This window comes from Melozone crissalis, unplaced genomic scaffold, assembly GCF_028551555.1.
Source record: "Melozone crissalis strain CALT ecotype California unplaced genomic scaffold, PUWL_Pcris_2 ptg000027l_1, whole genome shotgun sequence".
Lineage (NCBI taxonomy): Eukaryota > Metazoa > Chordata > Aves > Passeriformes > Passerellidae > Melozone > Melozone crissalis.
The window spans coordinates 17,766,612-17,794,239 of NW_026535805.1; the positions used below are offsets into that span (position 1 = coordinate 17,766,612).

The following is a 27,628-nucleotide window of genomic DNA, read 5'->3' on the forward strand; positions in this document are numbered from 1 at the left end:
ACTTGGAATGCCTATTTACACCAGGGTTTATCAGTCTGTCATAATCCAGAGTAGGATAGGATGCAAATCCTTTCGGTGACCTCAGTGGCACTCCAATGCTTAACTAGGAATGCGTTTTCCACTTGCAGTGTTGCCAAATATCAAGTAGGAAGTACAGAAAGAGAATTAAAAGAAACTCAAACTGAATCAGGAAATAAGGCTGAGAAAACTGCGGGTATGTACTTTAGGATATCAAAGATTCATGGCTTCTCAAAAAAAATTACAATCTAAAAAAAGCCCATCCTAAGCTATTGCACGTAAGGGCGCAATACAAAGCTAGCAAAGGATGGGCATGGGAGTCACAGTGCTGGTAAGAAAAAGTAGATTCTAAGAAAAGCTTAGATTCTTGTGTACTGGGTGACTGAATGGAGGCATCAATGACAGTATAAAAACAAGTTACAACAAAACTACTGCAAATACTCCTACTACGGCAGGAGTATTTGCAGTATACTGAAACGGGGTGATCTTTAAAGGTCCCTTCGAACTCAAACCATTCTACGCCTGCCGCTCCTGCCCGATGAGCCGCCCCTACTCGGCGCGGAGCTGTGAGTCAGTACGGACACCGCTGAGTGCGGCTCCGCGATCGCTGCCCCAGCCCGGCTCCGCGGGCGCTCCCTCAGCCCGGCCCAGCCCTGCCCAGCTCTGCGATCACTGCCTCAGCCAGCCCGGCCTGGCCCAGCCCACTCCGGCCCTGCCCGGCCCGGCTCGGCGATCGCTCCCTCAGCCCGGCCCGGCCCGGCCCAGCCCAGCTCGGCCCTGCGATCGCCGCCTCAGCCGGGCCCCGCCCGCCGCGCGCCGCCGGGAGCGCGCACCGCCGGGAGCGCGCAGCGCCGCGTCCCCAGCTATGGCGGCGGCGGCGACCTCGCAGCGAGACCCAGGCGATTGGCAGGACTTCTCGGGATTCCAGCCGTCCGCGGGGAGCGGCCCCGAGCCTGCCTGCGACAAGGGCGGCTGGGGCGGCGGGGATCTCGGGGCGAAGCTGTCCCTCTGCTTCGAGCCCCCGCAGGCCCGGGCTGGCGGCGGCGAGAGCCGCGTTCCGCTGCGGCCGCTCACGGAGCAGAGCGCGCTGCAGGACGACGAGTGAGTGCGGGCCGGGGGCGCGGAGAGGGAGCGGGGGGGAGGCCCGGCCCGGCCCGGCCTGGCGCGGGCCGCCAGCCCTGCCCTGCGAGAGCGCTGCCCGTGGGCCTTGCGGAGCCCAGCAGGGCTTGTGGGCTGCGGGAGCGGAGCCTTTCCCCGCCCCGGGGCTGCAGCTGGGAGCGCCGGGCCTCGGCGAGGGGGCGCGTTCGGCCGTCGCGGCGCGGGTTTGACGGGGAGCCCTCCGGCTTTATCCCCCTGACTGCCAGGGAAGCGTGTGAGCATCCCAGAGCCTCTTACCCCGCCGAGCTGGCGAGAAGTACTTGTTCTGAAGTGCAGTGACCGTGGTTAGTATTTGCTTAGCTTCTTGCGAAGGGTCCTCTGTCTCACTGCTTGAATTTCAACATGGAAAGTGCAGAAAGCAGGTGAAGAACAAAATTGCAGCTGCAACTGCGAAAATTGTTCGGAGTTTTTCCCCGGAGGAATAGAGCCTTTCTGGGCCATGCTGCTGTACAGCTTTTAACATCATTTTACGAATGCTTCTATTTCTTATTTTATAGTGAATTTAGTCAGCTTACCTTTATTAAAAATACTGCTGTCTTACTTTAAGGTAACTCAGCTGTCTCTCTGTTCTTCCAAGATAAGAATAAAATAAAGCCTGTTCGCAAAACTCTAGATCAGTGGTGTAAACAGTGAGGTAAGTTCAGTGAACCATGAATCACGCTGGGCAGTGACGAGGCTCTGTCTGCCCCTCTGTGTCTGCCTCGGCCTTTCCTCCAGCCTCCTGCGAGCCTTAGCTAGGCAACCATTGCAAACATCCACCCACAGCACAGCGCCTGGAGCGGGGCTCGCCTGGGGACTGGAGGAAGCAGCGTGCTCACGGGGCTGCTGTGGCTACAGACTGAGCTGCGGCTTCACCAGCCTACATCTGCCTTTGCAAGCCTCCAGTACAGCCAGAGAGGATACACACTCTACAAACAGTAAAGACTGACCGAGGACAAGAGTGGTGGGCTGAGCTCTCCTAGAGAAAAAATTGATTCTCCCAAAATTTTAGTGTGATCCGTATGTTTTCATTATTCTGTGATAAATGGAAAGGAAAAAAAGAAAAGGTTTGGCTCAGAACTCAGTATTTGCTACTCAGCCTCTGCTAAACGTTAGGAATGTAATTTATAGCTCAGCTCAAATTTCATTGACGGAGAGGCTCATCCACCCCCAGAAAGGATTTTGAGTGTAGTTACATAATTAGTATAGAAGCTGTGTCTTCATTTATTGGTTTCTTTCACTGCTGTGCATACATTGTTGCTTAAAACAGGAAGTCACTTACATTTATCAAAAAAACATTTTCTCATAGCTTTAAAACACTAAAAATATTTTCAGTAATTTGCAGATTAATATTTAGGGAGGAAAATACAGTTACTGAAAGAGGTATACGCTCATTAGGAATATGGTTATTGCTGATTCAGTTGCTGCTTGTTTTGAGGTCTGCATTTTTGTTCCTTTATTCTTTTCCTCAGGATTTGGAATGCCTTGACTGATAATTATGGTAATGTGATGCCAGTTGACTGGAAATCTTCCCACACCAGAGCTTTGCACTTGCCAACGCTGAATCTTTCAGAAAAAGGGGTAAGTTCTGATCAGCAGAAGCGCTCTCTTTGGATCTTTGGTACTCAGCAGGGAAGTAACACTGTTTGCATTTGTATAAAAGAATGTTGTTTTTAAGTGGCTGAAAATATTTGTAGTACTTGCCATTGTACATGAGAGCTTTTCAAAAATCAAAGAACCATTGATGTGTGTTTGTATCACCCTGGGCTGGAATAATTCAGGGTTAGTTTTAGATGACTCCTCATTAGAGCCAGAGCATGACAGAAGAAAATGTAAAATGAGAAAGTGTTTCACATAAAATCTTTCTGCTGTATGATTCATGTTGAACAATGGCCTGGGTAAGGGAGGAAAAGAAGCAGGAGTACTCTGATTTAGTAAATCCAGTGAGGACTTCCCAAAGTTCATCTAATTCCACAGTCAGATGGCTTCTTTAGCAAGAAGGGTGGCCCAGGAGACTCTGAAGTGCAAGAGCTTGTTTTGTTTTCCTTATTTAAGAGTTAGAATAGTTCTCTGGGGCGGGAACAGGGAATTAAGAGCTTCAGAGAGGTTTATAGAAAGGGTTGTCCTCTGATGCTCTTCAAAGTGGATTAAAACACCTCATGAGGAAAAGCTGGGAGGAATTCCCATCTCACAGGTTTTCTGAGGAAACTAGTGGCTTATCTTTTAAACATAGTGAAGTTCAGTTATGTGGTAAAAATATTTGAAAATTGGGTAATGCTTTGGCTTCTGCCAAAGATAATTGATTATTAGTAAATAATCAAGAGATGCTTTTTACTGTGACAGGAGCAAAGATTGTTCTGCTGAAGAAGATACTTTGGGGTTCAGTAGAGGAAGCTGCAAATTTGGAGCTCATTTTCATGATTTGAATATCATGGTTATCCCTTGAATTTGACTTGTGTTTCTTCTAATTTTTATTGAGTCCTTGTTCAGATTTATAAATGGTTTTACAGTAATTAAAGTCTTACAGTTTAGCTAAAAATACAACCCTGCTATGCTGTGACCTTGTGTCAGGGGAAAATAGACTGGAAGACTAATGGATTTCTTGATAAGGAACTAAGTTTAGAACATAAGAAAATGTTTAGCATGGTTTTTATAAGTTGCTTGCAGGAAGTTATGAAGAAAGTACATCAAAATTGTAAAGTGGTGTTGCTGGATTAGAAAGAATCTTGGGTATGCTGCCAGTAGAGAGAAAACCAATTCGTGGATTAAATGTATCTGAAGTTTTTTCAGCTTTCACTCCACATGGAATGCCTTCTGATGTGCAAAGGCTGTGGGGAGTGTTTGACATACTTTTCTTCTGCTGCTTTGTGTTCAGCAGCATTGCTGGATATGTGACAGCACATATGGACCAGCTAGTATCTTGTTTTATCTTCCTTACAATGAAAACTAACAGCTAAGCAACACTTCCCTGATGCGTTTGAAGCTAATATCATGCTACCAAAATTGTGCAGAAAGCATTTCTCCTCCTGTTTTAGTAGGGAAAGATACCAGGTCAATAAGGCTGATCTTGGTTCTTTCACATGACAGTCTATGCACACTTTTATACATCTCTGACAGTGAAAGAAGTAGCTGGGTGGAAGTTTTGTGCACAGTGGTGTGAGGAATGGGATTGTGCAGTTCCTTGTTTATTTTGTTTTCACTAGATTGCTTTTAAATGGCTCATTCCCTGCTAGCAGGAGGACAGAAGGTATGGAGTGTGGCTGGGTGGAAAGCCAGGTGTTCCTTTTAGTGCAGGTTACAGCTGATGCCATTTTTGGTGGTTTATTAGTCTGTTATCAAAATGTTTCTGGAGATGTCAGGAGTGAAAGCAGATCTCCTTCTAGATAAACTGTTACGCTTGCTTACTGTCCCATCATTGTTGTCATGTCCTTTGTGCATGGAAAAATACTTGAGGACAGCAGACATTTAAAAATGCCAAATTGGAGTGTATCTGTGTAGGAGGTGAAGAGAGAGTCATAGTGGAGCCTTGTCACTGCACAGTTACTGGAATTCAGATTGTGGAAAAAAGTGGACATTTGACCTCATTCTGAGGGCTGAAGAACTGCAAATTGTGTGTTTGTCCCTGCAGATGAGCTATCTGGGGATAGCAGTTGCAGATTCAAAATGAATCTGAGAACTATTAAGGTTTCTGAAGAAACTGAGAAAATTGGAGGAATTACAAGAAAATTTGAAAACTGATATTGTGAGGCCAAGGACTTTTTACAGCTTGTCATGATGCTTGTAAATTAGCCCAGAGATGAGTTAAAGCAGTTGAGCTCAAATGGCAGATGTTGGGCATTGCAGCTTTGAGGGGCTTTTCTAGGCAGGAATGTAGCAATAGACAAAGTACAGAAACTATTTTGTAAGTAAACCAGGATATATCACTGTGTGAGAGTAAAATATGCCTGACTTATTAAGGAGGGGACCTGTGTCTCTTAGTGTATGTGTATCTTTGGTTTGAAAGGATGAATGTCATTTGGTGGTGTATATATGGGAACAGTGTTACTTCTCTTTCTTTCTGAAAAGACCCTGAGATATTCAATCACACATTTTTTTAAAATAATCTGGGGTGATACCAGTGTTCTGATACCACCATTCAGTATCAACTCTTCTCAGCTTTTTTCCATGTCTTTTATTATGTGATGAAGTGGAACCATAAAAGCATTTAAAGAGGTTTGTGTAACATTAGACATAATAGGCAAGGTTTCCACCCCCCACAGACATTTCTCAATCTTCAGTTAAGATTTAATTATTTCCTTGACAGCCTCCCATGTAGATGTCTGCATGTCAGTGTGTGTATGGTCTTTGTATATAGATATTATTTAACAACATTAAAGATTGACAGCTATTTTAACTTTGTCCAGTTGCAGTTTTGATTTCATTTTCCAGGCTATTTGACAGAAAGAACTATTGATTCCATTATTATGGGCCAAGATTCAGTTTCATTCTTAAAATTCAGTGATAGTTACCCATTTGTTTTTTGTACATGTTTGCATGCATTTTATACCCTCACATTAGGGGTGTGTATATATATTTATATAAATGCACTTTTTCATGCTTTTTAGGTAAATGACAACTTGAACCTTGACTTGTCAGATGATGAAGAGCTGAGAGAACAGTTGGATATGCATTCTATCATTGTTTCCTGCATCAATGAAGAGCCACTCTTCACAGCAGAGCAGGTAAAGTGATCAGCAAAGACAGTCTTGTTGGTGTAGAATGTTTATTATTATTATTATTATTATTATTATTATTATTATTATTATTTTTTGTTGTTGTTGTTGTTGTTGTTGTTCTTGCTCTTCACTGTAGCCAAGCTTGTTGGTTGTTCTTTGTTTAGGGTTTTAATAATGTGGGAGAGAGCATTACATCATTCAGATATGAAAAGTGTTTCAGTACTTCAGGTGAGGGTGATAGTCCAGGGTCTTTGAAATCTTTGTGTATTTCTTACCATGAATTAGTCAGGAATGCTACTAAATTAAATGTATGTGTAAAAAGCAAAAATATTTTAGAATCTTAGTAGTATGGTGGAGTTTTTAGTTTTCCAGCATAACTGTGTGGCAGTTCATAGTTTCACAGGGCTTTGCTGTTAGAGAGAATTCTTTGAAGTTTTGGCCTAACATGAGGGCAGATCAGTGTTTCTACTATTAAGATTTCGAATTACTTGGTATCTAAAGTCTTCAAATCCATGGATTTACTTCAGTTATCTTGAAAATTGCTCTTCTGAGTAAGGTTAATGAGAGTAAGGTCTATTAAGATCCTGCTTTAGTAAGTAAACAAATAATCTATTTTGTTGTTGCTTAAACGGTTAAGCAATGGTTAAGCTGTGAACTGTGATGAACATGGTTATTAATAGTACAGGAGACAGGACTGCTTGAACTGCCTGGGCTCTTTTTTACTGTGGGTTAGATCTCAGCACTGACCTAGAGCCTTTAAACATCTAGAAGTTGCTGTGTTATTTATTCAGATGTCTAGTTAGTGATTTAACCTGTAGAAATGTAATAATTTATGTGATGTAAAGTAAGCTATCTGTGCACAGAATTTCTGTTGTTATACTTTTTGTCTGGCTCAGGTCTTATACCTGGGGATGCAAATCAGCTTCAGGTTATGTTGGATCATGTGAGAAGTTCAAAAAACTTCTCACAAGCGCAGTGGATTTTCAGACTGTTTAGAGGACTTTTTGGTTTTTCAAAGAATTTTTTGTGACTTTTTCTTTGTTGTTTTTGTTTGTTTTCATTTTGTTGGTTTTTGGTTGGAGGAGGGAGGGGTGTTTGTTTTACATAGAGAAGTGTGGTGAAATGAGGAGTGGAGGAGGTAATTGATTTTTGTTGTTGTGTCTTCCTTCAACTGAATATTCAGGAAAGATACTCCAGCTTACTCTTTAATTTAGTTCTCTTAAGCAGAATCATGGGTACCTTCATATAGAAATGACCCCACGGTTTCAAATGCTATCACCAATTTACTGTTATGAGGTGTGATTATTCTCAGAGCAAGGATGGGGAGGGAACGTCAGTATAATTTTATTGATCCTCTTCCATCTAGTCTTGGTGGTTGTTTCATCCAGCTTTGCTTCAAATTGCAAGCTTTTCATGTAGGAGGGTTTTCATAAGGATTTTCATTTTCCAAAGGTGATTGAAGAAATAGAGGAAATGATGCAGGAATCGCCTGATCCAGAAGATGATGAAACCCCCACCCAATCAGATCGGCTCTCTATACTTTCCCAGGAAATTCAGACCCTCAAGAGATCCAGTACAAACAACAGCTATGAAGAGAGTAAGTGGTATTTATTTAGCATTTTTGCTCTTATGCTTAATGAAAATATTTTAAAGGGTAAGTTTGCCATGTGTTTGATTCTTAGCAAGTCCTTCTTATGAAATATCTGCATTCAAAAAATATTTTCAAAATGTTCTGAAATAGTAGCATAGATTTAGTGCATAGAGGACTTACCTTTGTCAGCTTTCTGACTAAGAACAAAAATAAGACTTTACAGAATTTAAATTTAAAGCAAATATTCTGAAGGTTGATACATTGAAGTGAGATTCCTTCATGGGTAAAGTGATAAGTTGGCCATTTTTTATGAAACTTAATTATTTTCTATAAAGTGAGAAACTTTCTTGATGCCAGTACACTGTTTAAGATCAGCTAAAGCTCTTGAATGCTATTCAGTAAATAAAGCTTACCATACCTTTGGTACAGTTTCAGTCATTGCAACATATCTTGGTAGACAGTAACACAAAAATAAGGCAACCATTTCTTTTTTGCCCCATAAGGACCATGCATATTTTTCGGTCCTCCCTTTCCATTCCACTTCAGAAAGCTTAAGAGTGAAAAATATCCTTTGTATCTTCTACTCAAATTAAATCATCTGTGCTTCTCTATACAAAAGCAAAGCAGAAATTAGATTAATAATTAAATTGTAGTAGGTTGAATTGCATGTAAAAAAGCCTGTGACTATTAGTTTTGTGACAGAAAATTTTGTGTAATCTTTACATTTGTCAACATGAATTCTAGAAGGTAGTAGGGACACAAAGAATATTTGATAGATGATTTTTCTGCTTTGGTCTTTCTTTAAAAGTTTGATGCTCTCTTTCCTATAGTCTGGGTTAACACTACAAACTCTGTAGAAGATTCAGAAAACTGGCCGACCTCTTGTGGCATGACTTAGAGTTTCTGCTACATTTCAGATTTATAGAAGAGATTCCAACCATGAAAATGGTCTCTTAACTGTCTCAACACATAAATTTCAGGAATGTGAGAGCAAAATGTATTGTGTTCAGCAGGGCTTCCTGGTTTTCTGACAGTTCCATATGTCTTAAGCTTTGGAGCTAATCAAGCTTGCTCAGTATTTCATATCATGTCAATTTTGCTTTGCCTCAGGAGTCCATCTTGTCTGTTGCATCTTTACAGTTTAAAGGTCAGTCTTGACCAAATAGTGCCTTGAGTTATTTTGGCAGATAATTTAACTTCGCTGCAGCAGTTTCTCAGAATCTGCTTTCATGTCTTTCAGGTCACTATTTATTAAAAACTCTTGCTACCTATTTTTAGTGTGTGAAGGTGCTTCAGAATTGGTCTCCATCTCTCTGAAATTTTTACAGGTTTTTCCTAGGAACTCTGGTTTTCATAGGATAGATCAGAGATTTTCATTCATTTAGGATTCAGAGGAGGAAATCACTTTTATTTACTTTTTTCTTGGATAGGAGAAGACATACATTAAGGCAGTCCAAAAATAAAGTTCTGGTTACACAAGTGAGTTCCTCAGCCTGCTAAGTTTCAGTCTGTGTAGTCTTCTGCATTTGAATTGCTCTGTCTCCACTCATGTGTGTTAGCTGAGGATTTCCTATGTAGTCCTGTCAAGACTTTGATAATAACAACTGATCTGACATCAGTCAGGACTGCAGTTGGGTAACCTACACCTGTGGTTTTAGAACAATTGGTTTTTAGGCTGTGAAGCTGATTTTTAAGTGTTGGCACTCACAGGTGCCCTCTCTCAGTACTGTTACAGTGTTTGACCAGAGTTTAAGGCCTAAGCTACCTGGCAAAACTGTGGCTCCTTGACACAGAATTGTCTTAACAGATTTCATTGCCTTCTCTTCAGTTAAGTAAGTGGCAAGGAGCTTTCTCCAATCAATTTTCCCTGCTGTAATTTAAGAGAAAAAATTCACATTTCACTTACTACCTTTGATGCTTCTAAGAGCTGCACTTTTTTTGTAGTTTGTGGCCTTATTTGTATTTTTCAACACTTGTCTGTAGGTGCTTTCCCTTACAAGTATTCTTGTAGACAAGATATTTACTAGAGTAATTCAATGAAATTAAATAATTGCAAGCATCTATGCAGTGTCCTTAAACAGATTGTATCTGTCAGTGTAATCAGGACTAGCTGTTTCTCAAGTGCCAAATAAGATTATTTTCTTTGACACAGCAGCTGCTGGGACTTGCCAGCTTCCTAGGCGTGTCAGATCTAAACTGGAACAGAAAGCAGGCCTCAAAGATCTGCTTTCTTTTAACCCAAGCAAGCCTCAGAACATTTTCTTGGTCATAATTGCACCATATGTAGTGCATCAGCCAATAGTTCAGAAAATAGGAAGCCCTTTTCCTTTGAACAGTGAGTGCAGAGGAAACTAATAGTTAATAGTTGTGTCAGAAGTTTAGCACTTAGTTCAGCTTTGAGCATAAACTACCAACACTTTCTTCGTATTTGCAGATTATCCCAGATGTCTCAGAATTAAGAAAATTTAACCATCTTATTGTTGCTAATCTTGTCACCTCTGGAATATGTTTATTCCTTTAGCAATATTGTTTTGTTCTATGTGGTTTTAAAACTGATTTTTTTGTTTTGAGAAATTTCAGAGTACATTTTTCTTGTAACTCCCACAAGTTTACTCATGCTTAAAATCTTGACATATTACTTTTTATATTAACTATTTGTAGGAGTCAAAAGATTGTCTGTTGCTGAATTAAATGAACTGCTGGAGGAAATTGAGACTGCTATTAAGGATTATTCTGAGGAACTGGTGCAGCAGCTGGCTCTACGAGATGAGCTGGAGTTTGAGAAGGAAGTGAAAAACAGCTTCATTTCTGTCCTCATTGAAGTACAAAACAAACAGAGAGAACACAAAGAAACAGCAAAGAAGAAAAAGAAGCTGAAAAATGGTAGTCCTCAGAATGGCAAACAAGAAAGAGGTCATATGCCTGGAACAGTAAGAAAATTTTTATAAGTCTTCATGCATTTAAATTTTTTGTTGGTTTTTCTTCCAATAAGGGAAGTAGTAGGTTATATTAAGATACCTGGTACTCCTGCTTCCATACCTTCATTCACAAACAAGGCTTAAGCTTTTTGTGTGGAGAATTTTTTTTTACAGGGCTATATATTTTACTCCTCTCATATTCAGAAAATATTTTTCACCTGTTTGCAAATCAGCCTGGGAATAGCACACCTTTCTTGCAAAAAATACTGTCTTTGGATGTGCTTCTCTGCGTTCTATTGTCAGTAGGCAAATTCATTTATGTGTTTGGTTTCACTGTGTGAATTTTAGTATGTGTAAGTCTTGCAGGCAATTCAGTACTGTTCTTGCAGTAGTTGCACAGATATTTATTGATCATGCTGGTTTCTAGGTAGGAAAAAAGTGCATGTCTTACCCTGGATCTCCTACCTGTGGCAGAGTTACTACATTCAACAGGAGACAGGAAGGAGGCCAAAGCGTAGTGCATGTGTACAGGGAGGAGATAATTTGTTTTATTCTTTACATAAAGGAAAAATGTCTTTCAAGTAGAGTTGGATGAGAGAAGTCAAAGAACAAAAGAAATCAGGTTATTAGCTTGTCAATGCAATTTTTTCTTTCTTATCTGTCTAGTATAATTTAAAATTACTTAAGTGGGATATTAATGTTTGAATTTCTTAGTGATTCTTATGGGATGCAAAAAATGTGCTTTTGTATCTTGGCTAAGTCCCAGAAAGAATGCTTCAGTTCAACATGAGAAGGTTTTTGGGGTTTGCTTTTCAAATATAAGGAATAAACATTTATAATGAAATATTAATACTTCAGAATTTATTTCTTAACTTACAAGCATAAGATACCTGTGATATACCCCAAATAGGGTTCTGATCTCATCTGTCAAATGAGAGATGTTTGTGTGTGTATCTAAGTTTTAGTGGAACTTAAGAAAGTATATGTCTGGAAAACCATACAAAATTGTCATCCCTTTACAAGAGCACTTTGAATAGTTCCTGTTTCCTTCCCAGTCATGGAAAACCAAAAAGGGATATTCTACCTAGAAAGAAAAATAATTACTTTGTTTTGGAACTTGAGTCAAGTGATTCACAAACTGTTCTAGTTGGTTTGAAGATTAGAAACTTGAATGGTGCTTTCGGGTATAACATACATGGTCCCAGGATAAGACATTTTGGTATTTGGTCACTTCAAGATCCAGATGTGTCAGATTGCTTTCTGAGAGGGGTTGAACAGACTAGCTCACAGGTGAGACTGTAGCTGCATATGTGTGATTCCTTTGAAAATAGATTTCACTGTCATCAGGGACAGATTTGAGAGCCCTTTCCCAGAAAGAGGTGCAAGGTTCCAGGTTCCTTTCTTCAACAGTCTTTTTTTTTCCTTTTTTTTTTTTTATCCCTTTGGGCTGGGAATGTGCATACAGAGAGTATGTTCTTGCAGCTTTGTGAAGACTGAGTTTCTATTAATAAATAATGTATTAGTTGGTTATTTGGTTAACTGTAATGAAATCTCATTTAAATACAAAGCTTGGAAGTAGACCTAAATTGTCATACTCTTAAGAAAATGAATTTTCCTGTAGATACTGTAACTGAATATTTAAAAAAAACAGGTGTTTTGAGTTTTTTGTCCTTGATACCGTCCTTGGGTAAATCAGTTTCTTAGACTTTTAAACTTCTATCTCTTTCACAAGGGAAAACAGGGGAGCAGCTAAAAATAGTCAGGGCTTGAAGATACCAGTTCCTTCAACTACGGTATCTTAAAAGAGTTAAGGTGGCTTTGGCAAAATTTATGACTTTACTGACCTTGTGTGCTTTAGAAGGTAAAATAATACTGTATTCCAGCACATTTTATTCCTCTCACATAAATAAATACTTTCAGATAAACAGGCTGAGGTGTGCTCATCATACTGCCCTGTGTCAGCAGCTTGGCTGTTTCTTCTTTTTATGTTCATGTCCCTTGCTGATTTTATATCACATGCTAAACATCAATACTGTTTTGATTTTGATTTTCTTTTACTTCTCCAGCAAGTTAAAAGGATTACAAAGTTCAAGGAAAAATATGTAGTTGGATTATGTACTGCTTTTTCTTGACTTGGATTCCATGATTCCATGCAATGGAGCTTGAAATCAATACAGGTTTATTATTATCTAATTGTGTATATTTTATGATATTACCAAAAACAGGAAATACTAATTGTTGCTTCTATTGTGGAAAAGGAAGCATGAAAGCATAAAAAGTTTTAAAGAGGTGGAGCTGAAAATGACTACCTCTGAACAGTGTTTCTGGTACATGCTTAAAATCTGAAAAATTGGTGTCAATAGTGTCTCTAAACATACACTGTTCAAACACAGATGTTAGAGGGGATTTTACAGTGAGCTGAACTTTGAGAAATGCTGTTTTTTTACATTTTGAAATTAAACAGCCATAAAACGCAAGTTATCTGAATTATCAGGTCTGCAGTGTGAAGATTTTGTTTGACTAAATTTTGGTGTAGAAATACTGCTTAACTGCCATTATAAGGTTTGCTTTTTAATTAAAAAAAATTAAGTAGGTGAGTGAAGAAATAGAAGTGTGCTGAAATACACCTTCGAGCTTGTCCTTGTCATTTGTCTTTCAGAGTCTTGATAAATGCCGATTAATAGTCTTCTGAACTTTTCTCTGTCCCTTTTTTTTTGTCTTTCTGCTGTGTTTTCACTACTTTTAGCGCTTCAGCATGGAAGGGATCTCAAATGTCATACAGAATGGCTTCCGCCACACGTTTGGAAACTCGAGTGGAGAGAAACAGGTGCTGGGCTATCTTCTCCCTTTTTTCTCATTCTTTGCTTGCACTTTTGGTAGGAGCTGAGATCTTGAAAATTGACAGTAGCTGAAGATAAATGCTGAGAAAGGAAAAAACAGGATAAAATGCTGGAATCTCTGCTTCCCTACCTCAGGCTTCTGATCAGCCTACAGTCTCTTTCTCTCCTCAGCAGCTCAAGAGATTCAAGACTTGATACGCTGATGCACTGAGCTAATAACCTGTATTTCTTACCCCAGACTAAAAGTCTGTTTTAGCATAATGCATGCTTTAATTGCATGTCTGTAAAAATCTAATAACCAGTCAAAGAACGTGTATCAGGTTAGATGTAGTGTTTCAGCCTTCAGCATTAGCAACTTGCGTAATGGAGAAAGGTTTTGTTTTCTTTTTTCTTCAGATGTTCAGAGCTGAGGCATCTAAAGCCAGAGTAACACCTGGAAAATGTATAGACTGTACTCTTTTGCCTTTGAAAACTGCATGATTTTAAAAGTAGCAAAATATGGGCACTGCAGATTACCAATATAAAATACAGGCATAGGCAAGTTTGTATCTTTTAGTTGGTTTTTTAAATACTGACATGTAGAGCAAAGACAGCTTCAGTGGGCATTATATAGATGTTGTGTGTACTTTGGAAGCATTATATAGATGTTGTGTGTACCTTGGAAGCAGGATTCTTATGCTTTATTTCAAAGTAATAACCTGCCTGCTGTTTCAGATCTGTAGTATATATTTTATTAACTGCATTCTGAATTTTTGTGAACTGCTAATGCTTATGCTGTTTAGTCTTCTGGCACACTACAAAATATTGGCATTTCACATTATTTAATGTGTACCCACTATTTTAGTTTATGCAGTTTTGTCAGAGGAGTCCATTAGAGTTATTTTTTTCCCTGGTGAGAAGTCCATTGAGGCAATAAATTGACTGGTACTTTAGAAGTCAAGGCTGATTAGGCTTTTGTCTAGAAGATGAGTGTTGTATCCTGCAGAGGAGTTTAGAAGGTAAAACAGCTCCTCTCAAGTCATTCTGCAATCATGACACTAGAAATCAAAGGCTTGTCTGCTTTCTCAGACAAAGTATATGTATGAGATTTTATGAATACATTGATCCAGTTATTTGTTTGTCCTCAGCTTTGGGGATCTTGAACACGTGCACAGAGCTTACCTAACAAGACTTTTTATCACTCTCTGTTATCACACTACTAGTAAAGCTGTACCTGTGTGCTGTTTTGGTTTTGGGGGCTTTTTTCCTTTGTTATCTTAACCATAAATTACAGCTGTTTATACCCATATCTTTAGATATTTTAAATATCATATATTTTCATAAAGTGAGCTTATCTAGCTATGCCACCCCATCATACTTTTGGTTAAAAGACCTTCACTGCCTCCTATATAGATGTAAGTAGCATAATCATTTGTTAAAGTGACTGAATAACTCTTCCAGTCATTTTTTGAGTTAATTTACTAATGTTATTCTTCATGTTGATCATACTTTTCTCCTGATTTATCTTTTTCTATATCCATATGGATATAGAAAGCCTCTTATGGGGTTTTATATTCCCTTTCCTGTATCTTAAAGCAAGTCATGGAATATGACTTTAAAATAGGAATTTAAAATTAAATGTAGAGTAGAATGTAGAAAAGATACCAGCTCTGTTATGATTAATGCCTTGAAATCCATTTTTCTATTCCATTTGTTTTTGTTTGGGAGGGTTTTGTTTGATTAGGATTTTTTGTCTCATAGTGGGTACTTCTCTTTTTAAAAATCTTAGTCCCATTTTCTGTGCATGTTTGAGACATAAATAAAAATTATTTAAGAGATTTTCACCATATAAAGAGAAACTTCCAGTGGGAACTCCCTGTTCCTATCTGGTAATGTAGTAAAAAAAAAGACATTGAAATGTTGGTAGCTCTTTCTGGGATCATATTTCCAGAAGAAGATTCAAGACAGTCGTCTTCATTTTGATTTTCAGGCATATCAAACACTTTTCATAGGTGATGAAAAATTGCAGTGGGAATTGCTGCTTTATAATGTCATCAAATCTGCTTAAAATATTTAGAGGTCACAGCAGATTTAACACTTGGTCTTGTCAGTAAGCTACACTTCAGTCACTCCTTCATTCTTTTCATAATACGTTATCTTCACACAGCAATTCAGGAAATGAGTTTTTATAGTGCTTTTATAGAGAGTGATTGTTACAGCCACAAACTTGATGAGTAGAAGGAAAGTATTTCTGGAAACTAAGAAATTCCTTTTTCTATTTTTAATTGCTGCTATTAGAGATGAAAAAATGGAAGGTGAAGTTTACAGGAAAAGGGAAACAGGGTTCGTTGATATTTGGTACAGTGAAACAGGGTTAGTTTATATTTGGTTCAGTGAAATCCTAGTGTTTTATTGTGCAGGTAAAGGGTAGAATGCCACATAGTTCTGAAGGCTGGAAAAGTCAGCCAGAAATCTGATTTCTGCGTTAGTAGATCCACTTTCATCTCTGCCATTGGCAGATTCAGCAGCCTTATATTTAGCTGTAGATTCTGGTAATTTTATTAAGAGCACAGTTCTCTGGTGATGCTTGGTTACATCTCCTGGAAAAGAAATTGAAAATTGATTGTTTCCTGAGAAGCAGTGCATACTCTTCTCTGCTGTGCTGAGTGAACATGGAAAAATGCCAGAAGAAAAGGGAGGGAGAAGAGCTCCCTGTGTTTGCAGAAGGTCGTGGGGAGGTGTCAGCACCACCTGTACAGTGGGTTCAGTGCTGCTGAGCCGAGTCTGCTTGGCTTTTAGGCAGCTGTTGTGCTTGGGTGTGAGGTGTGTGATCCTGCTGCAGACATGGCAGTGTTACAGCTGTGTGTGGCAGCCCTCAGCCTCCCCCTGCCAAGTGCAGCTCCTTAACCTTGCTTGTCACATGTCCTCTGCTCCTTGCCTGGAGAACTACACAGATGTCAAGCTGAACGAGACATTGAGGGTTAACTTTGCCTAATGCCTTGTAGCTGTAAAACCAGAATAAAGTTCCTCTTTAATTCTTAAAAATTGACTTGAGGGAACTTTAGGGAAGCTTTTCCATTGGGGAAAATTCCAGCTATTTTAGTACTTTTGTAATTCTGACCTCTTTAAGGAGAATATGCATTCATATAGGCTGCAAAGTAAGGTGTTGCCTAAAATGCATGCAATATAAGACCCAACAGGGTTACATCAAGAATTTGAAAATTAATCCTAGTTGCACTGCAGGTATGAAAATCTTGAAAGATTTAAGAAATTTTGTTGTGTTTTTTTTTTTTTTTTAAGCAGACAAAAATTGAAGATTTCAGTAAATAAAATTGAAAAGGAGTTGGTTTGAAACTATCTGTTAGCACACTCAGCTATGAAAACTGATAATTTAAATCAAATTCTGTATTCTGGGGTATTTTGTTTCATTAGGCTTGCCTTGTTCTTTTTGGTTGGAAGTGTGTAACAGCAGAAGGTGAAAGCCATCTGTTTCCATTTTCACCTAACTGTGGGACAGCATCATTTTTTTTGCAGGGAAGACAGTTAGCTGCATGACTTCTAGTAGCCACATAATTTGGAAAAAAAATCAAAACACTTGGTTTCTGTGATAAAGCTCTGAGATGGGAAGGTAGAATCTTAATCTATTTGAAATATGATTATTTGTAGCTAGCAATTTCAATTGCTACAATTTTTACAAAATAAAATGCAAACAACAAAGCTGCATGAAAGGACTGTCAAGTAACTCTGTTTTTCATTTGACAGTACTTGACAACCGTCATTCCTTATGAGAAGAAAAATGGACCCCCATCTGTTGAGGACCTTCAAACATTAACCAAAAGTGAGCATATGAAATTCCCATGATCCTTTTCTCATTGTATATCCAGTTGTGGCTGCTCAAAGGCAGTGAATCCATCCAGTTCTCTCTTCCCTCTTACTCTAGGGCATGTATGTAAAGATGAATGATTTTAACCATGGATTTTGGCCAGCTTGTTTCCTGAGGCTTCATGTTAGGTTTGTCTCCTAGCTGCTGTCTGAAACCCTGAAGGCCAGAAACCTGCATGTGTCAGGAAGTAAATGTTCCCATGTTTTGATGTTGGCTGCATATCATGAAATCTGGTCATACAGTGCCTGATACATCCCTGTTTGTTTACATTTGCTGTGCTTTACTGAGGTTATTGTAATGACTTCAGTAAAATGGAGTGGATGTCAAGATACTTAGGACTAGTTCCATAATGATTGCATTGATTGCCTTTAGAATAGCCTGCTTCTCTCTGTGGTTTTGGTGGGGGGTTTTTTGTCAATAAATTTTGATAATTAGGAATTCCAAACCAAACACAGTTTTTACAATGCTTCGAATTCCCTGCTCTTCACACCTTTTTTAGGCCAGATTCTCAAAATTATTACAAGTTCTAAGTCCTCTAGTTGATGGATTTTATTGGGGTTTTTTAAAATTCTAGTTTGCAAGAAATCAAGGCTGTATTAAAAAGTACTTATTAAGGTGGTTTAATACAACAAAGCATCTTTAGAAGTCAGTAGCATCTCCTTCATTGGATGTTTATAGGAAAAGTTTAAAAATAGGTGATAGAGTGCATGAATGCATTTGATCAGGTTTCAGTGGAGACTCTCACTATATCTTTAAGGTGATTTTCAGCAACAGTTCTGTGATTCCACAGGTGGCTGAGGGGTGGTAAAAGTCTCATTGGTTGTTTTCTGGAAAGAGAAAATTCATATTATATAAATTCCAGAGTAAATGAAATGTTTAAGTAGGAATTAAAGTTCCCTTTATTTTTCTACAGTAGACAGCCTTAGGTGTTAATTCATACTTACTTTGTGACAAAGGATTTCTCTTTGTGTTTATTTTTGCCATGAAATTTTATCCTCTTGCCATATTTAAATTTCACTTGACACTATTAAGCATGTATTAAAGCCTCTTCAAAACATTTTCTGTTGTTTGATGGTTTATTAAAGAAAATGTCTTGCACAAATGCATTGTAAAGAGTATTTACAATATTGATTTTTGTGGGCTGGTTGGAACTTCATCCTGTGAGTCAGTTGCAGGTTTGTGACTCACTGTCTCTGCAGTTGTTCAAGCAGGCAGTAAAGCAGGTGTTTAGGGTTGTTCAGTTGGTTTTTCTTTCAAAGCTCTGTATTACTCCATAGTTATGAACGCTAATGTCTTCCTTCAGTGTAAAAATGGAAATAAAACACTTGTTATCATTTGAGTTTACAGTCTCATATGAGGAATTTGGAGTTTATTAAATACTGCTTTTCAGTAGAATTTTGTATTTTTGCTTCTTTCAGATGTGTCCAGAGCACTTTATAAAAAATAGTCATTGTTTCTCTTTATGTAGTCACGGACAAGTTTATGATTGTCCATTCCTTCTTCAGAAGTAGGCAAGATGGACCTGATCTACTCATGTGTGTCACAAAATAGCATTTTTGCATTATTGTAAGTTAATGCTGAATTAAGTCATGTAGTTGAGATTTTTCAAAGCTACAGCAGATAACATTCCCCATTTCAGGGAGGGGAGAACTGCACCACTAATATTTCCATAGAATCATTCACAGCATTTTCCATTAATTGAGGTAGTGATCAAAGATATTAAGTAATGGAGCATGCTTTTCTGTCCTGAGATTTCCAGCTCAGCAATAGTTGTTAGCATACTTTAGTTTTTGCATGTCATGACTTCCTTCTGGTAAGAATCTTTTATAGGGAAGAGGTGCTTGTTGTTGTTACGACTGATGGTATTTTACTGTAATATTAACCACACAAGATGGGACTCTTGCATTCAGAAACTGTGGAGCTCAGTGAGAATCACACAAGTGAAATGTGGAGATGTGATGTCTCATTGTATCTTCTCATCTTTCACTTAGGAGGTTTCTTACATTTCATAGTGGTATCTCTATGAGTAGTTGGAACTGCTCCAAGGTATTTGTTTTATATGTTGTGTTTCATTTATGACTAAATATCTGACTTGTTTTTTCTTTAGTTCTGCATGCCATGAAAGAGGATAGCGAGAAAGTGCCAAGCTTGTTAACAGACTATATTTTAAAGGGTGAGTATGCTTCTCAGCAGGGATTTTATTTGATTCTAAATTAACTTGATTGACTTAAAATGTGTGTTTGAAAATAGTGATCCTACAGCATTCATGAATCTTTCTATCAAACACAGCTCTCATTTATGTTCTGTTTTGTCCAAGCACTCTGAGGTACAGCTCATACATAAAATATGTTTATTTTGTTTTTGTTAGTAAAATATAGCAAGCTGCTGAATGACATTAGGAACAAAGGAGTCTGGTTCATGAATTGAAAAGGGTATAGTTAAAATCTTCCATTGTACAGTTTTTTCAGTAATTGGAACTCAGACTACCCATGGTAGTAAAGTATTTACTATGCAAAGTGCTTACAGATTAATTTCAAGTGTTACCTTCTGATCAATAATGAAGAGTATTTATTTTACTTATTATATCTTCTTTAGATATTATTTTATAAGTTTTTGTATGAGTCATTTATTTGCCAGTCTTACACATTGGCTGTGTTTAAAGAATGTCAGACATTAAAAAATACTGTTTGCTTTAGCTTTAAAGAAGTTGTTCCAGGTAGTTTCCAAGTTGTTAAATTATTTTAAAATGTTTTTCATCTGACTTCATTTTTGCCTAGATCTTGCTAATGCTTATGTTCTTACTTAATTCTTGGCATATGACACAATTTTCTTAAGTGATTAAACTTTAGCAAATGCATCAAACTCCCAAGGTCTGAACAAATACCTGTACAGAAGGATTATGGGTGCCATTTTATTTGCCACCAAAATGTGTATAATACTCAGCTTTTCATATGCTGCGAAAGCTTTTCTCTCCTTTTGGTATCATGTGTTCCAAGTCTCATCTTTTTTTCAAATATACTGTCTTTTGACTTCAATCACCTTTAAAAACTCCACTCATGATTTTTAAAGGTTTTTGTATTTCTTACACAAATTTACAGTCACTCTCATCTCATCTCACAGATATCTGAAAGTACTTTCAGATTTGAGTTATGGATGACATATAGTGTGCTGTCACTTCAGAAAATCTGAAAAAAGACATTCAATATTCTGGAAGCTCCAACAGACTTCCTGTTGAAAGAGATCCATTTCTAAGTTTTGTGTAGGGTTGAAGACCTGCCACATACAATAAGAATGCAGAGATCATTTCCATTGATTCCTTTGATTTTTCCATTGTTTACTTACTCTTTCTAAAAATTCTTCCTAAATTAGACAGATGTGTTAGCATGTGAACCATGTAGGATCATGGTCAAGGCTTTTTTTAGTCTTGATGGCACTAAACTGTAGTTCTGTGAAGCAGAATCTTTGACGCAGTAGGATGAACTGTTGTCAGTAATTAAAACTTTTTGCTTTCATAATACATCTGGTAGTAAGTGACTGGATTTAACAGTGCTTTTCACAGTGTCTACTCTTATTTTTAGATGTAGCTACCCAGAGGAACTTTCAGATTGCAGGGATATTGAGGAGAAACTGGCATCTTAGAGAAATGGAGAAATCTTTTTTAAAAGCAAAGGAGGCATATAAAAGTAGATTACCTGAACATATGAGAGGATGAGCTAGGAAGCTTGAACTGAAGTTGCTTCCTGCCTCTTGTATGCTCATTACTTGAAAATCACCAAGGATGTTCTACTAGTGAGATGCAACAATTGCAAAAACATCATGCATTGAAGTGTCTTGGATCAAACAGGTCATCCATCATATGCAAACATTACTACCTTTAAATTGTGAAACACAAATTGTGGGAACATGAAGAGTAATCACATCACTCATAGCGAAAGGAAAAGTCAATTTCCCTCCAGCCACCACTTCCTTAGTGAAGAGAACCAAGCCTTTCTTCATCCTGTGTGGATTTGTGTGTTCAGTGGTTCAGATAGTTGTGAGTGCAGAGCTAGTGAGCATAGAATTTTACTCTTCCTTTCAGTATAGCCTTAACTAAGCTTTATATGTATGTTGACATGATGTTAAATATTTATAACTCAGCTAACAGTGTTACCTTGTACTGTAGACATATTCTGTGGCACAGGCAAAGTCTTCCAGTTGTTTCTGAAGTTGTAACCTACTGCTCTTTTTCTGCCACTAAAATTTCTGACCTGAAACTCCTACAAGGCTTTAATGGCATAAAATACTCCCAGCCACCAGTCTATTGTCTGCACATTATTTTTAAAGCTTGTTAAGAGGAGATTGGTTGAATTCTTTACAACCGCTTAGATCAACTTTCTGAGCTTTTCTTCAAAGCTGAGCTTTAATACCTGAAATTCTAACCTATTACTTAAATTCCAAAATAAAAAGAGTGACCTACTTTTTGAGGATTCTCCTCTTTTCACTGTAAAGATGAAAAGTGTCTTGGCAGGGTAAAAATCTTTAAGAAGATCTAGGGTTGAAATTTGTTTCCTGAAAAAAGTCCTGGACCCAGTGGTATAGCCCATATGGTGTAGTGGTAATTGTATTCATTTTACACTGAATGGATTTTATTACTTTTTCTTAAGCTTTAATCAAGAAATGAAATTTTGAAATGTGTGAATTACATCACCAAAGGTACTCGGTTCTGATAACATCTGTTAAGTACATGTTCCTTTGAGGATCACTTTTTTCCAGTCTTGCTACAAAAAAAGCAGACAGTAAATTACCTGTGATATTAGGAGATGTGTAGCTTTATGGGAAATCCAGTTTGGCATATGACTGCACAGAGGTAAAAAATTTTTTCAAACTTTATATTCTGTTTTACAGAGCAGAAAAAATAAATCATACAAACATACCCTTGATTATTCTTTTTAAAGCAGCACTTTGTCTTGCTATTCTGTGGTATGTAAAAAATTGGGATAGCAGTCTTATGTGGGTGTTATAGCTGTCCACAGAATTATTAACAGACTTGCCTAGATACTAGTGGTCACTGTTGAAAAGTTACTTAAATTGTTCAGAAGCAAAAGCTGAAGAAAAAAATGTCAGGAAAAATTACTGCCAAAGTATTGTCAGTAAATGTAAAGGAACAAACAGAAGAATGCTGTAAACATAGAAAGGTGAATGGAACCATAAAATTGAGCATAATTGTTGATGTAACACACAATCTTGCCACGTGACTGGTGTTCTGAGGATAGTGAAATAAGTTTATATTTTCTCTGAATTCCAGTGTGTTTTGTAGAATTCACAAATTCTGTGTAATCTTGAATAACTTGAACTAAACACCCAATAATTCTGAAATTTTGATTGTGTAGGAAGACACAGACCACCTCTGTGTGTGCTAATACTCACGATCTACATTTGATAATGATTGGGTAAGGTTGTTTGGACAAAAGCTGGAACTTGAAGGACAGTTCTGCAGGTCTGCTACTGACTTTCTGTGTTACCATGAAGCATTCTTAGAATTTTTTTTCCATAACCAGCTAATCCTTCTGAAGTGCTGGAAGTTGAAATCTTCAAAACGTGGTGTGTGCAAATCCAGTGTAATAAAGAAATTAAAAAGAACAACTCAGGTCATTTTAAGTTAGGGGATAAAACCACCTCTGTATGCATTTCTCAGTAGGATTATTAGTTCTGAAATTATTTCTGGTGCTTGCTTTCTTTAAAGCATCTTCTTTCCCCAATTTCTGCTGCCCCCTTGTGTCCCCCAAAATGTTAAAAATATCATCATTTTCCTTGTCATGCTTAAGTCCCTCTTTCCAGGGGTCATTTAGCTCTCCCCTGGATCTTTTCTGTAAGGAGTATCTCCTCAAAGGTAAGTATCCCAAAGCCAGACTAAGTACATACGCTGTGAAGAGTCTGTGTAGCAGCTTATCTTCTCTTGTTCATGTTTCTCTTATTGCAGCCTAAATTATTTTCATGGGGATATTTTTCCTTTTGTGAGGTTCTGTTTGATTTTACTTCTCAGTGAACATTTTTATCCTGAACCTAAAGATAATGAAAGGGAATTAGTGATTTGCTTTGCAAGTGAACTCTAGTTCTTCTCCCATTAGCGTGTGATTCATATTATATTTTATAGATTTAGAATTAAAATAGCTGGTAACATGAAATTGATGAACATTTGCAATTGTGCTTATTTTTTTCTGGATGTATTTTAATATACCAATATTGTTATTATATTTTATCACTAGGAGTCATGAAGGAAAAGCTGGGATTTGAAAAAGGGTAGGGGAATGAATTTACTGACAGGGAAAGAAATACCAAACCAAGACTGAAATTCTTTATCTTAGAAAGCACACTTCTGGACTGAAGCTGGCAGCTTAGTAAGGTCACAGTATTTAAATGCTGGTTTTTCTCATCTTTCTATTGGCCTTTTTTGATGGTTGAACTAATAGAGTGTGATTTGAAAACTCTGTGCTTATGTCCATTGAAAGACCTAAATAAGCTTAGTGTTTTGTGCACAAGTTAGGCTGTAAAGCAGATGGAGATGTTTGTGTCATACCTGGTAGCTGCATTGGGTTTAGGTGGTGCAACAGTAGTAAGTACCATATCCTTTGATGAAAGTGTGTTGGTATGGACAGTGCTCATTGAGTTTTTACTTTCTTTATAAAGCTTTCAGTCTTTCTTCTTGTGTGTATAATGTAATGACTTTCTGCATAATGATTAATTTGCCAAGTGCAATAATGCAAGTAGTATTTTATATATATAATAAAAATTAATATTTATATTGTTAGTATTATGTATATTCCATATAGTGTAGTTGCATCTGTAATCTTTGCAGTATGCAAGTTTAGGTTGCTTTCTGAAGAAATTGCCTCTGTGCAGTTGCTTGCCTCTTCAGTGTCACAAGTAGCAATTGCCAATTTCAACCCTACAAGACAGAAGCAGGTGTTGTGGGAGTAACAGAAATACTGTTGGGAACAGCATCTAGGTAGGAGAGGGACTGGAACTGCTGTTTGCATTGAGCTGGTGGCTGTTGCCTTATAAAGCCAACATCTCCTCGAGTCTGATGTATGCACCTGCTTGAATGCCCATACAGGGGCTTCTGCTTCTTTGGGACATGAGAACAGGGAGAGGGCCTGCTGGGATGGACTTCACAGCAGGTTTGAAGTAGAAGCTCAGGACAGCATTGTGGGAAGGGGAATTATCTTGTTTTATTGCTACATGGGTAGTGAAGAACACCTGACAAAATCTGCTGGAAGCAAGAGTTCCTTAATTTAGCTACTTCCAGAACAAATCAGTGATACATATGAAATGTTAACCAGTGTATACACAGAATTAAGTATTAGGGTAGGTTATCTGGTATCACATCTAGACATGTTACTTCAAGATTACTACTTTTAAACTTCCAGTTTTTACAAAATGTGAAGATTTAGCTTTGTGTACAAGGATAATACTTACATAACTATTATATAAAATACATAAGTGTGTACTTACAGCAGGAATTATTTCCTTTGAAATCAGATGTGTTATTACAGTAAACTTTATAAGATGTATTTACTGCTAAGCTTTGTGTTCTTTTCCAATAGTCCTCAAACATTAATTGTGACAAAAAGAGAGTGCTGAAAATAATATGCTATGCATTAGTAGTTAGTAAAATGCATGAAGTGTCTAGTATTGTTTTCTTCTTTTTTCTGAATGTAGATGTCGTGAAAGCAGGAAAATTGCCCGTCTTTCTCCTTGCTATTTCATTCCTGATCTTTCAAGTAAAAGCTTATCATTTCTTTTGTTTTAATTAAGCAAGAATTTGCACCTTGTTCTATTTTTAAATTATGCAAGTATTTCAGATAATGAGAACATTTATTTTCTTGCCTTTGAAGTTTTTGTTTTAATCGTTACACCTGACTTCTTTATTTGCTTTTGTGTTGTGCTAGCATTGGTTTGAAAGCTGGATTGCTCTGAGGTTTGTGTCTTCCATTGAAACAGGAATGAGAAACACGTGAAGGACATGTCTTATCTTGCCGCTGTGTGATTCTAGTACCCGCACCAGAATTAGAAAGTAGAGTTAGAATCTCAAATTGTCCATGCATATTTTAAAATATAACTGCATGCATCACCTGTTATTTAATGTTCTGTTTTCTGATTTAACACTTTAAAAAGCATTATTTAAGACATGACCTTTAGTTAACTCATTTCTGGATAATACTAGTTAAAGATAGTGGGTTGTGTCACTTCATTACCTTTTGAGAGAGGCTGAAAACTTAATTGCCAGTTTCAGTTGATTACTAGATTTGACCGTGCTACTAATAGGGTAGAATCCAACACTTAAATATTTTAGTATATACATTACATTTTTATGCAGATCAACTTCACTGATATTTATCAATGTGTATTTGTGGTTTTTTTGCAGTTCTGTGTCCTACATGAAGAGGGCTGCCTTTCAGAATTAGCCATGCTCCTTTCTGTGATGAGAAGCTTTCCTTGGATATAACTCATAGTATTTTTTCATTTGGCACTATTCCTAAATCAGTATTCATTTACCTCCTCCTCCATGTGTGTGGATTTTCTGATCCTACAGTAAGTCATCTGGGCATGACAACTCATCCAGTTTAATTTAATAGTGCAATGAACTGGAGCAGGGAACAAACGTTGTACAGTTTTACTTGCATTGTTCTGACTTTTTAAAGTCTATTTTTTCATTGTATAGCATGTAGTAAATCCTCCTGCACATTTTGTTGTTGGAAGGAAAGGTAAACTTTGAATAGTGTAAATAAAATAAGCTTCATTTTAAGGAATCCATATTTAAAAGCATCCTTAATTCCTAAACAAAGATGAAAAAATGATGTTAGTCAGACTTGGAATTTAAGATTTAAGTGAGTTCTCCAGGACACTCCAGAAAGGTGATTGTGAAAGTCAGCAATCAACACTGCTTTGTATACAACAGATTTATTCATAGATGAACAAATCCAGATTTCTTGGTTTGACATAAGTAATTGTGTGTTACTTGTTCTTGGTATTAACACAAACATCTGACTAATGTAATATTTCATGTTTGGTTTTATTTTAATTAATAATGTTCATGTGGCTTAGATATTCTCCCATATTGCTGCTATAATTTTACTGGTTTTAAAAGGTGTTTTATCTTAATGAAAATGCTTCAATATATAAACATTTTAAAAGGCAGTATCTTTTTAAAAATACATGTACAGTTTGAAAAACTTGCACCTGGCTTACAAGTTAGTATTATGTTGAGATGCTTGTTGTTATGTATCTCTGAATTTTACTACAAATATCTCTTGTAAATTGTATGCACTGTCTCCTCTGTGATGATGTACCTCCATTCAAACAGATGAGAATGTATTTTATAAATCCTGTAAAAGAAACGTATCCCATATTCTCAACTTTATATACTTGTCACAAGTAATTTTGCCAGCCTGAAAGATGAGATTGAAATGTAAGGAGTGCTAATTTAAAAAAAAAACCCAAAAAACCTGCTTTTTTGTAGGTTGAATTTCTATTGATTCTTCATCCAGATGTATATACTGAATATCTGAAGGTGTTGGAATATGAGGTTCTAAAGAGATAAACATGTTTTCTTCAGTTTGTTTTCATCTAAATTCTTCAGGGGTTTTGTTAGTTAAAGAGAAATTTTATCCTGAGTACCTTGCATCATCTTTAATGTTCAGCTTTATTATCTTTACCAAATATTATTTTGATCAGTAAAACAACATGGTTTGAAGATAGTTCTCATAATGTTTTTCGGGTTTTTTTTTTTCCTCAAGGCCTCAATATTTTTGTCTTTTGTGCCTTTATCAGCTTAAAATTCTTTTTCTCCTCCCTCTCCCCCACTTGACCACCAATGTATACTTGCCAGCCTGCTCAGGAATAAATAGATCCTCTCCATAAGTGTGTCATATGTGAAGAAGTTTTTTTGTTGCTTTATTTTAATTCATTTGTGGTTTCTCTAAAAAGAAAGCAGCTATTTATTTCTGTAGCTGGTGTTTTATAAATTCATTATGGCATGCTTTTTGTGTAGAAATTCTTGATGTTGACTGTTGATGCCTGGAAATGGGCAAAGGGGATGACCCTGCTTTATTTTAAAAATAGTGCACATGTGAAACCCACCATTTCTCTGTGTGAGATTATTCAGAGGTGCTTCAATCTCCTGGTGAGGCTTGAAGTGACAAGATGGAACAAAATAAAACAACAACAATTAAGAGAAGAGTAAAAAATTGTAAAAAAAAAAAAAAAAACAACAAAAAAACTTCTGTCAGAGTTAATGTTACTTGTAACAAATCTTGGATGACTTAAAGTCATAAACTACTAAAAGTAATGAAACTGGAAATAAAGACCAGAAACAGCTTTAGTGAGCTAAGCATCTGCTTGGGAATTTCATGCCTCTCATCAGACTAAACTAAGGTTTCATTATGAAAAGTACCTGTTTACCTTGTATGCATTAAACAACAATTGCCAAATGTGGCAAGTATTGTATGTATACCTATATATGTACATAAACAGATCTCAAAGCATTTGAATAAAAAGAACCATGCTAA

The 27,628-nt window shown here is 37.2% G+C and overlaps 1 protein-coding gene across 2 annotated transcripts; it reads left to right on the top strand.

Annotated features, from left to right (window-relative positions):
• The first annotated feature begins 849 nt into the window (after window positions 1-849).
• FEZ2 (fasciculation and elongation protein zeta 2) lies at window positions 850-27,628 on the top strand. Of its 2 annotated transcripts, XM_054279550.1 has the most exons (10): window positions 850-1,119; window positions 2,628-2,736; window positions 5,760-5,876; window positions 7,323-7,467; window positions 10,123-10,391; window positions 13,126-13,206; window positions 16,961-17,036; window positions 19,189-19,254; window positions 25,010-25,038; window positions 25,486-27,628. In XM_054279550.1, exons 1-9 carry the CDS (start codon window positions 884-886, stop codon window positions 25,018-25,020), a joined length of 1,110 nt encoding a protein of 369 aa, XP_054135525.1. In that variant the 5' UTR covers window positions 850-883; the 3' UTR covers window positions 25,021-25,038; window positions 25,486-27,628. The 2 variants fall into 2 exon arrangements, with proteins under 2 accessions (XP_054135525.1, XP_054135524.1); XM_054279549.1 differs by lacking the exon at window positions 25,010-25,038.